The sequence below is a fragment of the Leucopleurus acutus genome (assembly GCF_964270905.1).
Source record: "Leucopleurus acutus genome assembly, chromosome: 1".
Taxonomy (NCBI): domain Eukaryota; kingdom Metazoa; phylum Chordata; class Mammalia; order Artiodactyla; family Delphinidae; genus Leucopleurus; species Leucopleurus acutus.
The window spans coordinates 34,940,123-34,960,518 of NC_139142.1; the positions used below are offsets into that span (position 1 = coordinate 34,940,123).

The window sequence follows — 20,396 nt, forward strand, 5'->3', positions numbered from 1 at the left end:
GTTCTGGAGGCCAGAAATCTAAAATCAATGTGTCAGCAAAGCCATGCTCACTCTAAAGTCTCTTGAGAAGAATTCTTCCCTTGCCTCTTTCTAGCTTCCAGTGGTTGCCTGCCATCCTTGGTGTTCCTTGACTTACAGTTGCATCACTCAGTCTTTGCCTTTGTCTTCACATGGCCTTCTTCCCTGTGTGTATTTTTACTTGCCCTTCTTATAATGATACCAGTCATTGGATTTAGGGCCCATATTAATCCACTATGACCTCATCTTAACTAATCACATCTCCAAAGACCCTATTTCCAAATTCCAAGGTTCTATGTGGATGTGAAATTTGAGGGGACACTATTCAACCCAGTACAGGTGGTAATAGATTACATTACTGTGTAAACATATAAATTACAAACTCAGCCTATTAGAAAAGAATGTTCAGAAGTTTCTCTAAAAGCTAGATTTAGGGACTTCCCTGGTGGCGCAGTGGTTAAGAATCTACCTGCCAATGCTGGGGACACTGGTTCGATTCCTGGTCTGGGAAGATCCCACGTGCCGCGGAGCAACTAAGCCCCTGTGCCATGACTACTAAGCCTGCGCTCTAGAGCCTGCGAGCCATAACTACTGAAGTCCACAGGCCTAGAGCCCATGCTCCACAACAAGAGAAGCCACCGCAACGAGAAGCCTGCACACCACAACAAAGAGCAGCCCCTGCTCAATGTAACTAGAGAAAGCCTGTGCACAGCAACGAAGACCCAATGCAGCCAAAAATAAATAAATAATTTTTCAAAAGAAATAAAAAGCTGAGATTTAGAAATTAGACACATTTTTAGAGAAAATACAGCTCTATAGAATAGAGAATACTGGGGAAATTTTAAATTTTTGACCTAAATAGCCTAATGCTTTCCCCCCAGAAGTAGTTTTCAAAATTAGAAATTTCCAAAGTCTAATAAGATAAATTTAGTCAGTCCTACTAATGAAATTGACATTTTGGTTTTAGTTCTGATGCCCTTGTTATCTTTTAGTAAAGTGGAGCTGAGCCACATCAATTTCTCATGGAGTTTGATGACACTTATTTGGGAACAACTAGGACAATGTTTTCCGATGTCTGCCATGTTTATTAAAATTAATTGAACTTTTCCTTCCTTGGGCTTTTGATATTATATTCTGCTGCCCAGATTGCTGCTTGAATAATTTTATGCCACAGTCCTTTGTATTCTTCCTCACACTTACTCTCTTCCTCTGAGGTCCCCAACTGGAAATCCAGATGAATGAGGCTGTTTTTGGTTGCAAGTGACTGACGCTAGTTTAAGCCTAAAGGAATTCATTGGCTCACGCAGCTAGGAAGTTCAGACATGTATTGGCTTCTGTAAGCTATAATTTAGATGAGTAGTTTTCGAGTCCATCTAGGGATACCGGGAGACTCCAAGATCTTTTCAGAGGGTCTACAAAGTCAAAAGTATTTTCATAGTAATACTAAGCCATTATGTGCCTTTTTCCTCTCATTTTCTCATTAGATACAGTAGAATTTTCCAGAGGCTACGTGATGTGTAGTGATGTCATCACTCTGATAGCTAATGGAATGTGTGTTTGTATATTCTCATATTTTAAAAATTTTAATATAGTAAATACCAATAGGTATAAACTACTTAAACAAAAGCTCTTTGGAGTCCTCAATAATTTTTAAGAGTGTAAAGGTGTCCTGAGACCAAAATCTTGAAAACCACAAATTTAGGTCATGTCTCCATCCCAAAGCACTAAGGCAAAGGCAATAGCATTTTCTAATTGGTTGGCCTCAGTCATGTGTTCACCCAGAGGATCCGGATCAGATGAACCCCTACCAAATAGACAAAGATCAAGGGAGGATGCATCTGGGTACCATATGTAAGGCTAGTGCCTTGATAGATTAGTAGTTAGTCAGAAAGGGTTTAAACTGAAATGTCAACTGAGACTTAAAATTGTTTCTGGTGATAAAAAGTTGAAAAGCTGGATACTTCCATTAAGGCATCTGAAGTAGCATAACAGTTGGGAAAATAAATGCATAACACCCCCCCACACAGACACACACACAAAATCTCCTATCTCTCTCTACCATTACTATAGATTTTAATCTTTTCTGAGGGCTTTAATTTATACATTTGATACGACCCACATTGTTTTATGTTAATATTCAGAAGCTAGAGAAGCTCTTCCCTGTGTGTCCTGACAATTTACAAATGTACAAGGTCACCACTTATTTATATGGCTGCTTACCTGATTAAAAGAAGGAAACCAGAAACAAAAGAGTTTTGTTTCTAAAGAAAGCACTGGTTTTTCTCCCTCCTTAATTCAAAGAAAGTGTAGACGAAAGAGGAGGAGGACAGTATTTGCTAGAAGAGGAAGGAATTATTGGATAAGGGAAAGGAGAATGAGATTTGTTAAATGGAAAAGTAACATTAAGTGTCCAGAAACTATTTAATTTCTTAAAAGGGCTCTGTTTACAAGGTCTTCAGTTTTTAGGATACAGTATACACAAGTAAAGAAAAAATAGTCCCTGGGACTTCCTTGGCGGCACAGTGGTTAAGACTCCGTGCTCCCAGTGCAGGGGGGCCAGCTTCGATCCCTTGTCTGGGAGTTAGCTCCTACATGCATGCCGCAACTAAGAGTTCACATGCCACAACTAAGGAGCCCACGTGCCACAGCTAAGGAACCCGTGAGCCGCAACTAAGAAGCCCTCCTGCCGCAACTAAGACCCAGTGCAACCAACCAAATAAATAAATAAATAAATATTTTTAATAAAGCAAAGAAAAAATAGTCCAAAACTTAACCACTGACATGGATTAAGTTTAAGTGAGCTTTTTAAAAAAAATCAAAAATTATTACTATTAATTGGTTTCCGTATAATCAAAGCCCAACTACCCTAGAAAAATAGTTTTGTCTCTATAAAAGCAACAAAAAATTATTTTGTTAACCTAAGTAACCTCATTTTCTCCCAGGTTGACTAATAATTGGAGGAAGTATCGTCGATAGGAATGTTTATACAGTAGTTTAGCTTAAAATGAAACTGCAGTAGAAGTTTGAAATGTTAAAAAGCATAAATGAATTGGTGAAGGAAGCAGAGATGATGGATTTTTCAGTTGTGCTGAAAAATCTCATTTTACCATGTAATAATTACATTTCATATTTATCTGTGTATCACCTGCTGTGGGATTGATTGGGTGCAGAGCGTGAATCCCTTCCCAACACAGAACCTTGTTTCCTTCCCATTTCCTAATATTTGATGACTAAATACAGAACATATAAGGCAATAGGGACTTTGAATTGCTAGCAGTGCAGGCTACTCCCAAGGTACCAGAGGGGCTGTTAGAAATTTGCCTTGCCATGTAACAGCTTGCAGAAGCCTCTGCCTATAAAAGGAGACACCAGCTAACCTGGCCAGAGTTCACGTAAACAATATTAAAGCTGGATTTTTCTGCCTGGATCTAAAAGAGTAAAGCGAAATGTTGCATTCTGTCCCTTGTTCCCTTTGATGACTGCAATTCTAGATTAAAGATGAAAATAGCAGACTGTTGTTGTTGGCCATATTTCATTTAGGAAAGAAGTATGACAAACATTACAAATCACTTTGTGGTCATTGCAAAACAGCAACTTTTGGGGGTGAAATGTTAGCAAATATTCTTTGAATAGCTAGAATGTCAAGGTAAAATAAATGAGATAAGCCACAAAAATAGTACTACCCAAGATTATGGTTATTAAATGTTTTACTGATGGGATAGAGTTTTCCTCAGTTGAATTTAAAATTGAAAAGTATCTCCCAAGTACAGTCAAGAGTATCAGTGATTTTATTCTGAGAGAAATATAACTGGAATATTATGAGTATAAATAAAATTGTAATGTTTCAGTGCCATAAATATTTTCTGATTACTAATTCAATTTTGCTAATAATTTGATTCTGAGATGGGAATGTCCTAAATATAGACATTTTCCAACCATATTGGAAGGAACAGCCCTCCTTGTAATTTAAACTAATATTGGATTTATCAATGATTCTCTTGGGAGTTTGGGTATCTTGAATGAGTCTCTGATCTGTTGGGTAAGTTGACCGAATAAATTTGTACCCACAAAGCTGAGAACCATATTCTGGACTTATCAAAATGCAGACAACCAGGCATAGCCAGCCAATCTAACAGATAACTTTGCACTGCCATATAGGTGAAAGTCGGAATCCAATGTGAAGTCTTAAAGACAGTAGAAAAAAAGGCTATAATATTTCAGTTTTGTGCTTTGAAGAAATTGAAAGATTTGGAACATTTGAGGGAAAGGTGATAAGCCTAATAATAATGAACATACAATTTCAGTACTTTAAAGATGGCAAATGATTCACTTTTTAAGAAGTTATACATCTCTGCTAGCAAGTGAATTGTTTATTTCATGCTTTGGTTAACAAAAAAAAAATGGGAAAAAAGGTCAGATACTCACCTAAACCCATTTCAATGGTAAAAACAAACAAACAAAAACCATGATTTTAAAACATTTGAATGGTGTTCTTTTAATCCAATTTTTAAAAGGGGAATCAAAGGCCTTGTTGTTAAATGATGTATTCCAGATAGTCAGTGGTACAACCAGATTTTTTTTTCCTGATTTTTGTTCTCATTGCTCCGTCTAATCCAATTGACTTGGAAAATCTTTCAGGACTGCTAAAGCACAGAGGGCCTAGATGAGAACAGATGTGACTTTCTTGAAACAGAATGTGGACTATACACTCAGCTAACTCAGTTGGTAGAACATGAAACTAATTGTCTCAGGACTGCAGAGCCTGTTATTTTTGTGGTCAAGAGAGGAAAGATATGAGTTAAATTGGAATATGAATTGGCAGTAATAATACCAGGCTCTGGTAATTGGCTTAACTGTTACCGTGGGGCAGTAACATGTGGGACTTTGGACACCCTTTCAACATATCTGAACTTCAGTGTCCTCTTCTGTAAAGTGATGGAAATTTATACTTGTTTAAAGTCCCATCTAATGCCCAAATTCTATGATTTCATGTAAAGTTTTCCAGTCTGAAAGTACATTTTAAAAAATCCGCCTTTAAAGCAACCTTTAAAAATGTAAATTGACCTTGGGAGACGGAAGATTTTTACTTAGTTGGCTTACTTTACTCATTACACCATACAAGGGATTCCTACAGGTAATGAAGTATTTTGTAACAAATCAACTTCCCTCATATTGACATGAGATAGGAAATTAATGACAACTTAATTAAAGAAAAGATCTGAAGATCTCAGGGACTACAGTATGATCCAGTGGTATCATACTGACGCAAGACAGGGTGTCAATAGACCTGGGACTTTGGAATTAACTTTCTGTGGCCTTATGCCATACCTGAGGCTCTATCAACTCCCAGGTACTGTGTTAGGTGATCAAAATGAAAAGATGAAGAAGACACAGTCCTGGGTCTCAAAGAGCTCACAGTTTGGTAAGGGAGATCAATAGCTGGGTAAATAAACAATTGCAAGATAGTTCGCTAAGAGCTATGGTAGACGTAAGGTAGCCTGAACAATGATTCTGAAACCTGGCTTCACATAAGAATTTCCTGGGGAACTGTTTAAAAAATACAGGTGTTTTTACCCTCTCTCTCAGAGATCATAATTTTTTAAAAACATTTTATTTATTTTTGGCTGCTTTGGGTCTCCATTGCTGCAAGCGGGTTTTCTATCGTTGCGGTGAGCTGGGACTACTCTTCGCTGCGGTGCGCGGGTGGGCTTCTCATTGCGGTGGCTTCTCTTGTTGCAGAGCACAGGCTCTAGGCATGTGGACTTCAGTAGTTGCAGCACGCGGGCTTCAGTAGTTGTGGCTTGCAGGCCCTAGAGTGCAGGCTCAGTAGTTGTGGTGCATGGGCTTAGTTGCTCCATGGCATGTGGGATCTTCGCGGACAAGGGATCGAACCTGTGTCCCCTGCATTGGCAGGTGGATTCTTAACCACTGTGCCATCAGAGAAGTCCCTCAGGGATCATAATTTACATGATCTGGAGAGAGGCTTAGTGAATTGGTGTTTTTAAAAGCTCCCAAGGATATTCTGATACACAACTAGGATTGAGAATTACTGGGATAGTAGAAGGGCACCAAACTTGGCCCTTAGGTCAAATAAGCAACAGTCAAGCAGACAAGAGGAGAAGAATCTTTCAGACAGAGGAACAGCTTTGTGCAAAGGCATGGATATAACAGAACTCATGGTGAATCAGGGGAACTGCAACTAGTTCTGTGCAGCTCACTGTAGATGTATGAGGGAAGGGGGTTACAGTGAAAGATGAGATTGGGGATGTAGGCAGGAGGCAGATCTTTATGTGTTTTGTGAAGGAGTTTGGACTTTATACTGAAGTCAAGGGGAAATCAGTGGGGACGTGACATGATCTCATTTCTCCTTTCGAAAAGATAGTTTCAGTGGTGCTGTGGAAGATGGATTAGAGGGGCTGGAATCAGGGAAACTAGTTAAAAGAGGGTGTGGTAATCCAGGCAGGAAAGAGAGCCTGAACTAAAACAGTGGCACTGGGAAGGCAGAAGATATTCAAGGAATAGATAACTAGGAGGCAGTATCAACAGTGCAGATGGGTGTGGTGGGTGAAAGAGTAGAGGAGTCTATGGAGTATTATTTCCTTATTTTGTAACTACTTTTGCTCATTTGCTAGTGGAGGATCTGCCCAGAACTAAACACTTCAGAGGTGGAGAGAACAGATTTTTATGGACTTGTTAACAACATACAGTGTGGTTTGAATCTAGTCATTTCAAAAATCAAAAGCTATCAAAATAATCAGAGGCTGTTTACAATCCCTAAATGACTAAATTCCTGACATGCTTAAGGCCAAGCATCTAACTAGCATTTCCACCCATTGTGGAGGGGAGAGAGAGTGGAAATAGCACTAAAATGAAGGTTTGAGAGATTTTAATTAACACAAATGGCTGTACCTAGTCTTTAAATCTGTCCAAAGCAAAGGGAGTGAAAGCTTTCTAATCCTTCAGCGCTTCATCTGGCCTTGACCTCAGAAAAAAGAGCCTCCCTCTTCCTTCATCAAACTGACTTCCTTTAGCTCCTTGTTGTTCTGTGTAGGTCTTTGCGCCCAGAATTCTCTAAGACAGGAGAAAACAGAAAAAATGACAGCTAAAGCACCAAGTGTCCTGGCACTCATTTTGCAAATCCTCTAAAAATATTAAATTAGAATACTAAAAATATTAACAAATGCATTCCAAAATTCCACACCCACTATCTATTCAAGCCTTTGAAATGATTTCGAAAAACCAAAGTAATTTTCACATTAGATTCACTTCTGCCAGTAGTTGCTCTGCTCATAGTTGCAGTGTCCATGGTACCTGATGGGGAAAATTAGGAAAATGAGAGCTTTCTGTGAGTAGAAAACCTAGTTTTATTTTGAGTTGCAAGGCTATTAGCATTCATCGTAGTACCATATCATTGTAGGACTGACTCTGGTATTAGCATTGATGTGGATTTTCTAATTGTTGTTTTAGAAAATAACTTCATCAAACAATGTTTTTAAAGTTGAAGTGGCAAACCTTCTTTTTTTGGCGGGGGGGGTACGCGGGCCTCTCACTGTTGTGGCCTCTCCCGTTGCGGAGCACAGGCTCCGGACGCGCAGGCTCAGCGGCCATGGCTCACGGGCCCAGCCACTCCGTGGCATGTGGGATCTTCCCGGGCCGGGGCACGAACCCATGTCCCCTGCATCGGCAGGCGGACTCTCAACCACTACGCCACCAGGGAAGCCCTGGCAAACCTTTTTTTTCTGTTGAGAGCTCATATCCCACAGGACAAAAAAATTGTTTGAAGATTACATCAAGTAAAAACAATTTTATTTGAGAGCCTACAAAGTGTGCTTCCAATACAACTTTTAAATGAAGAAATGAGATGATAAATCACGCACATATCTGCACACCCTCTGGTAACCCAGACACACATTCCACAAAAATGGCTAACTGTGGACAGCGGAGAACAAACAAAAGATGAAGGTGGGGGTGGGGATGAGAAAGAGGAGGCAGAGAGAGAGGCACAGACTGAGAGAGAAAGGGAGAGAATAAAAAGGGAAAGAGGGAGAATTGTAGGGTGTTAAATAGGCTTTGTGGTGAGTCAGTCCTAGGTGAGGGCTGCCAGACTAAAATATAGGACACCCGGTTAAATTTGAATTTCAATAAACACCAAATAATTTTTAGTATATGTATGTCCCATGCAATAGTTGGGACATATTTAAACTCAACATTTATTGTTTATCTGCAATTCAAACTTAACTGGGGATCTTCTTTCTATTAGCTAAGTATGACAACCTAATCCTAGACAACCTTCTGCTCTCCTGATTGTGTGATGCAAAAAAGTTTAGAATATATTGTCACTCACTGAAATAATCATAATATCAATACAGGTACAGTTTACTTCTTTTTCAAGCTTCAAAATTTATATTTAGGAAAGAAGACTTTTGTTCTCCCCTGGACTTCTGTGGAGTTTTATAGGAAGTGAAAGAATGAGCTAGTTTAGAAATTAACTTCGGACTTCCCTGGTGGCATAGTGGTTAAGAATCCACCTGCCAATGCAGGGGACACGGGTTCGATCCCTGGTCCGGGAAGATCCCACATGCCGTGGAGCAACTATGCCCGTGTGCCACAACCACTGAGCCCGCGTGCCACAACTACTGAAGCCTGCACACTTAGAGCCTGTGCTCCACAACAAAAGAAGCCACCACAATGAGAAGCCCGTGCACCACAATGAAGTGTAGCCCCCACTCCCTGCAACTGGAGAAAGTCTGCGCGCAGCAATGAAGACCCAATGCAACTGAAAATAAAGAAATAAAAATAAAAAAAGTTAACTTCATGACCTACTAATACCATGAACCGAAGACTGACATTCAAAAGGTTCAAGTTGCTGCAAGGCTTGAAAAAGCCTGTATTTGAGGGCAATGTTATTTATCAAGGACTCACATTGGAGCCAGCTGTGGGTTTCCGCCCCTGTCTTTCAGAATTTTAGCTTAACACTACTATTTTCCTTTCAGCAGCACCTGCTGGAGTGTATTCAGCCATCAGGAGGAGTAATACTAAAGTGAAGTAAAGGTTGAAGCTGGGGAGAATGACTTGCTTTCAGAACAGAGGGAGTTATAGAATAAATAAGGTCTCAAGAGTATTCATTTCCCACTGCACTGGGCTTTCATCTGAATTTATAAGTGTAGCAAAATATTCACATGCAACCTTCAGCTTCTTAAAAGAGCTCAAGGAAATGCTAAGAGTTGGGGTGGGCGTTTGGGGGTGGGATAGGGGAGGAGAGAAGAGCAAGGCTGTCAGAATCAAGTGTCTTATCACCAGTTCTATTATTATGGAAGATAAACCTCTTCTTTAAATACCCGCAGATGTGATGGGAAACAGCTGAATTTAAAGATCGCTTCGTGCCTGTGCGCTCTAAGAGAGGTGACTGCCAAAGGCCAAGAACTGCTCTCTTGACTTTACAGAATTCTGGGTAGGGCTGCCGTACACTCTGGGTCAAACTGTAATTTTATACTGGTCTGGAAGTAAATCCCTTCAAATGTGACACGTCTCTGGAAAGACTTCACCGTGGATGTAAAATATTTTTCTCTTCTGTAAGACTAGGTGATGAAGTATGCTAAACCGATGAGACTGACCTGGCTAATGATACATACAACCTGGGCCTCAAGGGAATTTGCACGTAGAGATTGCTTGAAGTGTTACAAAGTCAGTATTAACACAGGATTTTATATATATATATATATATATATATATGTTTTGGGGGTTTTTTTTTGGCGGTACGCGGGCCTCTCACTATTGTGGCTTCTCCCGTTGCAGGGCACAGGCTCCGGACGCGCAGGCTCAGCGGCCCTGGCTCACGGGCCCAGCCGCTCCGCGGCACGTGGGATCTTCCCGGACCGGGGCACGAACCCGTGTCCCCTGCATCGGCAGGCGGACTCTCAACCACTGCGCCACCAGGGAAGCCCCAGGATTATATTTTGCCAACCAAACAGATCACACCACTGCAATGCAGCCAACCAGCACACAGGACAAACGATGTGGGAGGAGGAATTCTTGGCGAGAAGGAATTCTTGGCGAGGAGCAGTGCGATAACCCTCCCTCTACTTGGAAATGCCTATAGCAGAAGGGCCTGTACCCTGATTGGCTGGAAGGTGTGTCCAAAATTACATTCAATCCTTTAAGACAGATCTGTGAAATTCAATTCTTTTGAAACTAGAGGAAAAGGAACATTATCCAGGAACACTACTAAGTGCTTAAACTTCAAAAGGTCCCCACCTTGCGCAATTGCCTGATTTTTTAATTCCTTGTCCTGATCGCCTGATTTATCTGTGGTAGAAAAAAAACAAACAGTATTAGGGATTGTGGAGGGCGGGACAGTGGCTGTTTTTGGAATGGAGGACACTGTAGTTCACGGAGTGGAATAATAGGTACAGATTTTGCAGCAGAATGCTGAATTTAATACGGGATAATCAAGGCTGCCAGTAATACACCTCAGTGTCACAAAGCATGGCAGAAAACACCAAGAGATCTTTTATTTTTTTCATTTGATACATAAATGTAGCACATTTTGTCCTAAGGGCAATAGAAGACTGATGGCTCCCTGCAGGTTCCTGAATTACCACTGTTTATGGACTAAAGGCCTGGATGTGATTGGTGCCACCTACTGGGATAAATGAAGAATTACAAATCTGTCAACCCCTTTTGGAAGTAGTATTTCTTTTGTTACTGAACAAATTAATGTTGGGGGTATGATTCTTTATTGGGAGGATTATACATTAAACAAGTGATAAGCTTGAATTCAAATCATAGCCTTTAGTTGTGGAAGAGTCATAAGAAATCACATACTGGAACACTGTCACTTTATAGCATATTTTAGGAGGTGAACTTTGGATATGCAGTCAGAAGCCTGGCTTCTCTGAACTAGTTTCTTGTTCTATAATACCTACCCCACAGAGTCATTGTGAGGGTTACACAAAATCATGTTTTCAACATGCTCTATAATATGTTATGGTTGCTTTAGATAAAGAAAAACACTGAAACAAAATGACTGGTCCAGGACATCTAAATGGTTAGCCTCAGAGTAAGGCCTGCAACTCATATATCTGACTCTAAATCCAGTGCTTTTCCCAGTAAATTGCTATTTCCCAAAATTTGATGGTGAGATGATTTTAGGAGGCAACTGCAATAAATTTAGGAGGTGCTGGAACACAGCATTAAATACTATAAATCACAGTGAGAAAATTATTCCTTTTTTGATTCTTTCAAACTTGACACCTTGATGGCATCAAGGAGAAGAGTTTCAGTTTGGTGCTGGTTTTCTTTAAAACTCTCTACATCTTGCTGATCTCACTTCCTAATAAAGATAAAACAGGTCTTAGGGTTCAGCACTGTGTTAGAATACTAAAATTTTGTTCTCAGTATACTTATTATGTTTACTTTCTATTATATAAAACTACATCTGTTTTTCGTTTACAACACATATTACTGTTGGTAATAATATCTTAATATAACTACTTTAAAAATCCCTCTACGAAGAAAACTAATATTTCTTTTGTTTTCTTTTCAATAATTAAACACTAGGTTATAAATAGGTCAATAAAACCAAAATCTAAGACTTAAATTTCATATCCACTTGGGCTCAGACAAACTCAGAGATTTTGTATATATGTGTATTAGAAAATGAAACTGGTCTACAATCAGTGCTCAATGCATGTGCAGTCAATAACACACAAGCAATGGGTCACGCATGCCTGTGGCTACGTGCACTTGTGGTAACTGAACAGTTTAGAGTCCTATCGCATAATACTCCAGAAGCATTAGAGGAGAGAAGAGAAAAGAGGATGTTGATCTGTGGGCTGTTCTAGTTCAGAGTTCAGAGATTCAGTGTTCCGCAAGCAAGGGAAAAAATATCTTCCGCGGTGATCGCGCTGAAGGGAATCTTTCACTATTTATTTTCTTGGCTTGATTTGAATCCAGAGTGAAAAGATTTTTGGCTCCTTACTCTATGGATCCCTTGAGATGACTTTCAACTAATTTTAAATGAAATAAGACGTGGATCTCTCACCCTCATAACCCTCCCCTCCTCTATCTTTTTAATTTGCATCTTAATGACTTTATACTGCTTCTGGTTGTATTCCAGGTTCTTATTGGAGAAGAAAACCTCAAGATTTCTGCTTTCCAATCTTATCAGAACAACAGTTAAAAGAGAGACATGAATGGAACACTGGCTGAAGGATAGGTAGTTCCTCCAATCATCCAGATTTTCTAAATTTTAAATATGGATCAAGTCAGACCAACAGAGTGCTATGGACCTGGACCAAATCATCTTGAGCTGATCCATCCCTTTTAAAAAAAGTTCACATCAGGGGCTTCCCTGGTGGTGCAGTGGTTGAGAGTCCGCCTGCTGATGCAGAGGACACGGGTTCATGCCCTGGTCCGGGAAGATCCCACATGCCGCAGAGCGGCTGGGCCCGTGAGCCTGCGTGTCCGGAGCCTGTGCTCCGCAATGGGAGAGGCCACAACAGTGAGAGGCCCGCGTACCGCCAAAAAAAAAAAAAAAAGTTCACATCAATAATTTCTTATCAGATTGTGCCAAGGAACAGATAAGAAACAGCCTAGGAAATTTAGATTCTGAATTTATTTTAGAAATATTTTTGAGGACATTAGCTACTATGACACACATAGAGTGTCTTGTTCCCCTGATGAGGACCTGGAAGAGAAATTTCTCTCTCATTTCAGTACCAGTAAAAGCTGTGTTTCTTCTGAGAACTTGGTTTATTTTTATTTTGTGGACACCATAAATTCATGTTTCTTTTTCGGGGAAATTCATAACCAAGACTGAAGCCTACCTGTACCAACTGTATGGTAATTTCACTACACATTTTTATGTATTTACCTGGCTTCAACTTATTTTCCCTTTGCCTTGATTTAGTCATCTGTTTATTTGATCTTCATGCTGTGTGTGATTTTATAAGTTATTCAAGACCTTATGGAATACGATTGAGAAGAAATTAGAGACATACATATTAATACTGATAAAACATTGGCATCCCTTAGCCATGATCTCTTATTGCATGTCTCTTTTTTAAATTACAGAGTTCAGATTCATAGATCCATGAAAATTTAAGAGCCCTTTCTTCCTGTCCCTAAGAAAACCATTCCTTTATTTTTTTGTGATAAGCTATATGATTTCCTCTAATGATGCCATAAATTCTTTGGGGTGGGGAAATGGTGAAACTCCCAGAGGAATATCTGGATTGGTGAAACTCACAACCATTGTTGGATGTCTCTTTGGCCTTCTATTCTGAAGTAGCAGAGTCTATTCCAATAAGATTTGTGAGATCAAACTACTCTAATTCCTAAGAAAGGGGACGAGGTGAGGAGAAAACTAATATTTTATCAGGTGTCAACTATGTATCAACTACATATGCTAAGCACACAATATATTACTCAGTCTTTACAAAGGAAAATTTTATTTCCTCTAGAGGAATCCTTACCTTGATATAAGAGTTTCAGTGTAATAATAATGATGATGATAGTGAAAACATTTTTTATAACACCGCTAACTAACTTACTGTGTGCCAGGTATTGTGTTATCACTTTACAGGTAATGGGATCTCCAATGTAAAACCAAACAAACCTCAAATTGTGTACCTATGATACTCTACCTACCTCGGGACCCAGGAAGATTAAAAAATGCTTGCTTTGGCTCAAAATTCTGCTGTATGTACAGTGATAACTTAAGATCATTGTGCTTCTGGTAGTTCTTCAAGGCTTCAATTCTCAGCTCGATCACTTCGCCATTAAAGTCATTCTATAAGAGAACATTTTTCAAAACTACTCATATAGTATTGACTTCTCTAAATCCACTATTACCTGAATCCTTTTAACTCAGAAGTTTAAAAATGAACCTATCATGCTCAGTCTTTAAAAGTGGGCAGAAATTATGTGTGATTTTTCCCCCCATTTCAAATAGGACAAAATCAAGATCATAGGGAAAAAGTGCTATACTCAAGGTGAAGCTGGAGATAGGTCTCTTCAGCCATCTTCCCACAAAACATTTCTTTTAGCATGACAATTGGTAATCCAGATGAGAGGATCAGGTTTACCATTAGGAAACTAAAAGCCTCTATATTGCATGAATGAAATTGTACCCTGTGTCCAGCCTTGGAAGACTTAGTACCTGAATGAAGTTAGCTTGTTCCTGATACCTGACCCATTCCATTTTCCTCTGTTGCTTTTCCTGGTGGAAGAAAGAGCCTCTGGTGACAAAGTAAATTGAGATCAGAAATCAGTTTTCTCAATATGCTGCAAAGACTTTATAGCAAAATTATGGTGTCATAGATTCACTAATATATTGGTTTCAACTGCAGTCCTCTTAATTGGCATCACCTGTACATCCCACTCTCCAAAAGCTAAAAGCTAAAAGAACAGGATGTTTTCTATCAATGAGTTGGCTGCAGGAAGATTAGATACAAGCATAATATCTCTAAATAAATGTTCAAAAACAAATTAACAAGTGTTTTGACATCACATAACTATTTCAAAGTTGTCATTATTGGTACAGATTTTCCCACTTTGCTCTAGCTATCATGATTTACCAGAAACTTGCCGTGTCACTGACTCAGATGTAATACCCCAAAGGAACCAGATCTCCTATAAAATTTTGTATCAGTTCAGGAGCACACTTAGGCAGATTATTGCTACATTAAAGATTTCTAATCTATCAGCTCTAAAAGCCACTACTTTCAGAAAGATCATACTACCTTCCTTATTTCCTTCACTTTCTCTGCATACAATGTCTCCAGTTCATTCTTGGTCTTCCTAGATGATGAGGGGGTTTGGGGAGCCTGGGAAGAAAGAAGAGAGCTAAAGGAAAAGGAGGTCCCAGGAAAGAAATGCAATGTCTTAGCAGACAGTAAATCCAATATACCCTTAAGGCCCAGATCCTTCCTATCTGTCTACCCTAATCAGTCCTGATTCTCAACGGGCTGTTGCCATCTGTGTGGCATCAACAACTTTGAAATTCTGAGCACCATGCAGTCCACTTGCCTTTCTGTCCTGTAAGTCTGCTTTGTTCTTTATCTGCAGTGCTTTTTGTTGATCACTGAGTTCTTCTGTGCTGAATGTCTGTAGAGAGACATTTTGGCAAAGCTTTAAATTACTGGGACTTCATGAGGGAAGTGGAAAGCCAATGTCAAGGCTTTTGGTTCCTGCCAGTCAGAAAACTCTCAGGGCCTGATATGAAAAGTGTACTACCAAAGGAGGTTCAGAATGGAATGAGCCCTTCCATCTGGTCTTTTGAGTGAAACTTATAATAATAAAAACTATTAACTGAACCTTTATTATATGTCAATCACTACTGTAAGCTACTTACTACATTACTTATTTACTCTACTACATTACAAATGTTCTCATTTAATCCTCACAGGACTATTTTTATTTCCATTTTATAGATAAGAAAACTGAGTCTTAGAGAGGTTAAGTCATTTGTTTAGGGTGACTCAGTTAGGAAAGTACAGAGCTGGAATCTGAACCAGATCTCTTGGACTCTGAAGTCTGTCTTCTTAACCACTAGGCATACGATCTTGTCTCTCCATTTCTCATTGTCTAAAAGTATGGGGAGGGAAAGTCAATCACAAGCTCAGCTATATGGACATCCCTTATACAAAGTCTTTTGGGAGCTCTGGAGAAACTGGATTTTGATAGAGGAATGATGCTGGCATATTTCCTATCACTAAGACTCAAGAACTCAGAAACTAAAACTTCTCACAACTCATAGAATTGATTTGTAGCTGCCACTAAGAACTAGGAGCAGATCTCAGTACAAGATGCAGTGCTTGATAGTATCCTAATTATCTGTGGAAAGGTGAGATGGAAAAAGCAGTCAGCGATCACACTCACACCTGTTTATATCACAAGACAATCTGCTATTCAGGTCTCATAATTTGTGAAAAAACACTTGGATCCCAAAGCCTTAGTCCACAAAGGAATTTCTACCCCTGCTTGGTTTCCCAGAAAAATATTTTTATATTAAACAATGCTGTGATTATTGCAAAGTCAAAGGGGAATTAGAATCAGGTATTCGTTCATTCAACTTACATTTATTGATTGTCTACTATGGGTCAAGCATTGTGCTACATGCTAGGGATTCCAAGATGAACAAAGCAATCAAGATACTGGAGAAGCATGTATTCCAGAACAGGGCAGGGAGATAAGAAACAAATAAAATAATAATAACACAATAAAATTTAAAAAATAGTGATCTTATATTATAAAAAGTGCTATGGAAGACATGAACAGAATTGTATAATAGGAAGGGTGTGTGTGGGGGGTGATGTCCTTTTTCAGGTGGAGTGAATAAGGAGGGCTTCCCTGAGGAGGTGACATTTAAGCGGAGACCTGAAGGATGAGAATGAGCCAACTATAAGAAAATAGCATTACAAAGCCCAGGGATAAAGCAAAAGCAAAAGTCTTTAGAAAGGAAAGGTCTTGGCATGTGGAGACCAGTGTGGGAGGGGAGGACTTCTATGAGAGGAGACTAGAAAGGTAGGCAAGAGCCAGACTATACCTGGAATGGCTGTAAAGGGTTTTCCTAAGGAGAGTGACATTACTTGATTGTTTTAAATAAGATCAGAGAATGAATTGGAATGAGGCATGGGTGGAAACAGAGACATGAAAAAATGAGGATGTAGACCAGAAAAAAGGGAAGCTTCTTTGCATTCTGGTTTGTAAGACAGATACTTTCAAGAGATCCTTAGAGGCACACATACCTTGTTCCATAGCATCTCCATTTCCTTCCGAAGCATCTTGTTTTTCCTTTCCTGGTGGAGAGGAAAAAGCAAATAGAAATATGTGTTTGTCTAGTCATTAAAGTTGGAAGAAATTACTAATAGGGGGACTAAGGGGTAGGGGCATAGTAAACCACAGAGGAAGGCAATAAATGGGCCTAGCCCCAAACCCAGGAACATGAGAGATAAGATTGATAATGATGATAAAAAATAATAACAATTTGGAATAGTAACTTTAATTATGGTAATTGTGGTATATCAATACAGTAATGAGTTTCTCACACTTGAAACACGTAAGATGTTCTGATCATATGGCAGTTTCTTTGGGGCTTAGACCACTAATTTTTAAGATCCTTTATGTTGTTAATTTTTTAAAATAAATTTATTTATATTTTTATTTATTTAGTTTTGGCTGTGTTGGTTCTTTGTTGCTGCACAAAAGCTTTCTCTAGTTGCTGAGAGCAGGGGCTACGCTTCATTGTGGTGCGCGGGCTTCTCATTGTGGTGGCTTCTCTTTGTTGCGGAGCACAGGCTCTGGGTGCACGGGCTTCAGTAGTTGTGGCTCGGGGGCTCTAGAGCACAGGTTCAGTAGCTGTGGCGCATGGGCTTAGTTGCTTCGCGGCATGTGGGATCTTCCCAGACCAGGGCTTGAACCCGTGTCCTCTGCACTGGCAGGCGGATTCTTAACCACTGTGCCACCAGGGAAGTCCTATATTGTTAATTTTTTTAAATCTTGAAAGAATCTCTCAGACCAAACTCTTTCCTTTCTTTTACTTTGGTTATTTTCTATTTCTTCTGAAATGTGAGGGGTTAATATGCTTGTATGCATTAACCTTTAGATGAAAAGTTTTTCAAAAGTCAAAAAAATAGAATTTTTGCTAGCTAGTTCTTATTCTTCCCAACATTTCACCTGACTCCCTTTGGTTCACCCAGGACTTTTCTAGATCAAGGACCTATGAGGGTTGGAGCACCAATGCTAGAGATGAGCACTCTGTCTGACAGCAATGGAATTGAGAGCCCTGTTCAGAAGGCCATTCCCTGGAGTGCCCACCAACCTCTTACCAGATTCTGCTTCGTCTCTTCTGCTTCCTTAATGAGCTCAATGACTGAGGATTCACCATTCCCCTTCCCTGCCATGATCTGCCTCATGATCTGCAGACTAGAAAGAAGACAGAGATATCACAAAACATAATACTTCCTAAAAAGAAATATTAATATTCCATGACCAGTCAGAAACTACTCTACCATGAGAGGGAGATAGGGGCTGAAATCACAAGATTTATGGAAGTCCTTCTAGACATAGAAGGTCTTGAAAAGACAATTTCATTCCTAATTGACGTTTGCCTTAGGTATGTGCTCTATAATGAATTCTGTGCTCTGTAAGGCTCAGAACTTAGGTGTCCAACAGCTAGTGAGACTCCTCTCCACCCCTTCAGAAGAAAGTTTTGTTATATGACTTTTGGGGTAGAAGGGGACTTTTTTTGCCTCTGTGAAGAAGGAGGTTGAAGAACCTCTTGTCTTAAGGATAAATCTCAGAATTATTCCCTACCCCCATCTCTGTTCATCTCCCCTACTTTACTTCTCCACATAAAAACATTTGAGTTAGTTGGAGAACCCACTTATATCCTTATGGTAGCCTCTAGAGAATCAGGCCATCAAGAAGTTTCTGATAAAATCCGAATATCCAATCTATGACTGTAAGAGAGGATATTCTTTAAAGGTATTAATTAACTTATGCTTATGTTCTTTGTGCTTTTCCCTCTCTAATTATAAGCAAAGAAGCAAGCCTTTGTGTTCTCTTGCCCTGAGAGGGCTGAGTTTCTCGGTTGTAAACAGCTGGTGCTTTGACTACAACTTTCTGCCTGACGTTTGTTCTCACAACTTTCTGCCTGGCTTTTGCTCTCCAAAAGTCTGAGCTCCCTGAAATGTTTATGGTAGGGTAGAGAATGAAGGTAGACACATTAAGGTGAGATTCTCTGAAACTAGAAAGGAAAAAGAGAGTTGGTGGATCCCAAGAACAGTGAGTGCCCTAGCAAAGAGTTAAGACCTCAACTGCCTAGTACATTTAGTAAGGCCAGACCATAATCCAGAGGACTTTGATGCTCAGAAATGATTACCATTTCACTGTGTGGCAATGGAAGAACAGAATCATTTATCCTAAAGTGATTCCACAAACACGAATGAGGAGCTATCTGTGTGACCATGATGGATTGAGGATAGTAAAGTCTCTTAACAGTTTCTTGGGAAGAAAAGTAATAACTGTAGCCCTGTGAGATGAGCTGAGTTATATTTAATTCTACTAAAAGAAGAAGGATTCCTTGCCACCCTGATTTTGTGGTTACATTCTTTTAATTTACTATAGCTGAAGGTCTAAACCTTTTAAAAAATGTAAATAATCATTGCTAAATCCTATGGATTAAAGTTCTCTTGCCTTTCCCCTTCTAGGAAATCCTGAGAAGGGAACACTTACCTTCTTTGTCTTTCCTCCAAGTTAGACATCAACTTCTGGAATAACAGCTTGTTCTTATCTTCTAGAGGTTTTAGCATCTCTAGCAGTTCCTGCTTCCTTAGTTTTAAGTCCTCACTCAACTCCTTCAAGTAGTTGTCATCTATTTTTGGACTTCTATGGGAAGAGACACTATATTTGCCTTCAGCCCGGGCTAATAACAGAGACCCTCTTTTCGTTCCTAGATAGTTACCACTTGGCATCTTCCGTCAAAGACTCACCTTGTTTTGGAAGATAAGTAAGATCCCGGAGAGTTTGAAGCACTTGACATCTTGAAGGAAAACTTCTACTCTAAGAATAAGAAAGGTCTTCTTGAAAATATGTGCCTTCTTGTTCCATTCATTTAAGTCAGCATTTTTGTGCTGCTGTTCTTGAAACTCCTGTTTCATTGGACAGATTTTTAGCTACAGGTTGAGGTCACAATGGCGCTAAGACCACAGATTTAACAGGTCTTTTAAATAACTCCAACATCAGAGACAGCTTGTTGACTGAAAATACTAACTACATCTGAGCAGTTCTTGCCTTAGCTTTAACCAAAGCCAAAAGTTTTATTCTGAAGTTTTTGACTGAGGAGGGTAGAATCATAACACATCTATATTATGGAATTCCTATTGTGTTAGAAAATGATGGCTTGTCAAAAATAACTCATCAACACCATCTTCCATGGCAATTGACCTCCATGGAATGCCTACTATCTGTAGGGCACAGCACTGGATTCTGTGAATAAGGAAAAGGTAAAGACAAAGCATCTGCCTCTGGGAGACTTAGGAGGAGGAGGGGATACTTCTAGGATACAATTTAAAAAAAATAGAGGCCAGGGCTTCCCTGGTGGCGCAGTGGTTGAGAGTCCGCCTGCCGATGCAGGGGACACGGGTTTGTGCCCCGGTCCGGGAAGATCCCACATGCCGCGGAGCGGCTGGGCCGGTGGGCCGTGGCCGCTGAGCCTGCGCATCTGGAGCCTGTGCTCGGCAACAGGAGAGGCTACAACAGTGAGAGGCCCGCGTACAACAAAAAAAGAAAAAAAAATAGAGGCCAAACTGACAAATACAGGTATGGGTATAATATTGAGTAATATAATACACGAACCAATTGTCATTACTTTC

The 20,396-nt window shown here is 39.7% G+C and overlaps 1 protein-coding gene across 1 annotated transcript; it reads right to left on the minus strand.

Annotated features, from left to right (window-relative positions):
- Positions 1–6,969: 6,969 nt before the first annotated feature.
- On the minus strand, positions 6,970–19,564 carry CCDC196 (coiled-coil domain containing 196; the record flags this gene model as incomplete). The annotated part of the gene is made up of 11 exons (XM_082849786.1): positions 6,970–7,089; positions 8,842–8,903; positions 10,273–10,323; positions 13,669–13,810; positions 14,180–14,239; positions 14,763–14,846; positions 15,049–15,126; positions 16,770–16,820; positions 17,850–17,946; positions 19,258–19,410; positions 19,515–19,564. The coding sequence occupies 11 exons, from the start codon at positions 19,562–19,564 to the stop codon at positions 6,970–6,972; spliced, it is 948 nt and encodes a 315-aa protein (XP_082705912.1).
- Between the last annotated feature and the right edge of the window lie 832 nt (positions 19,565–20,396).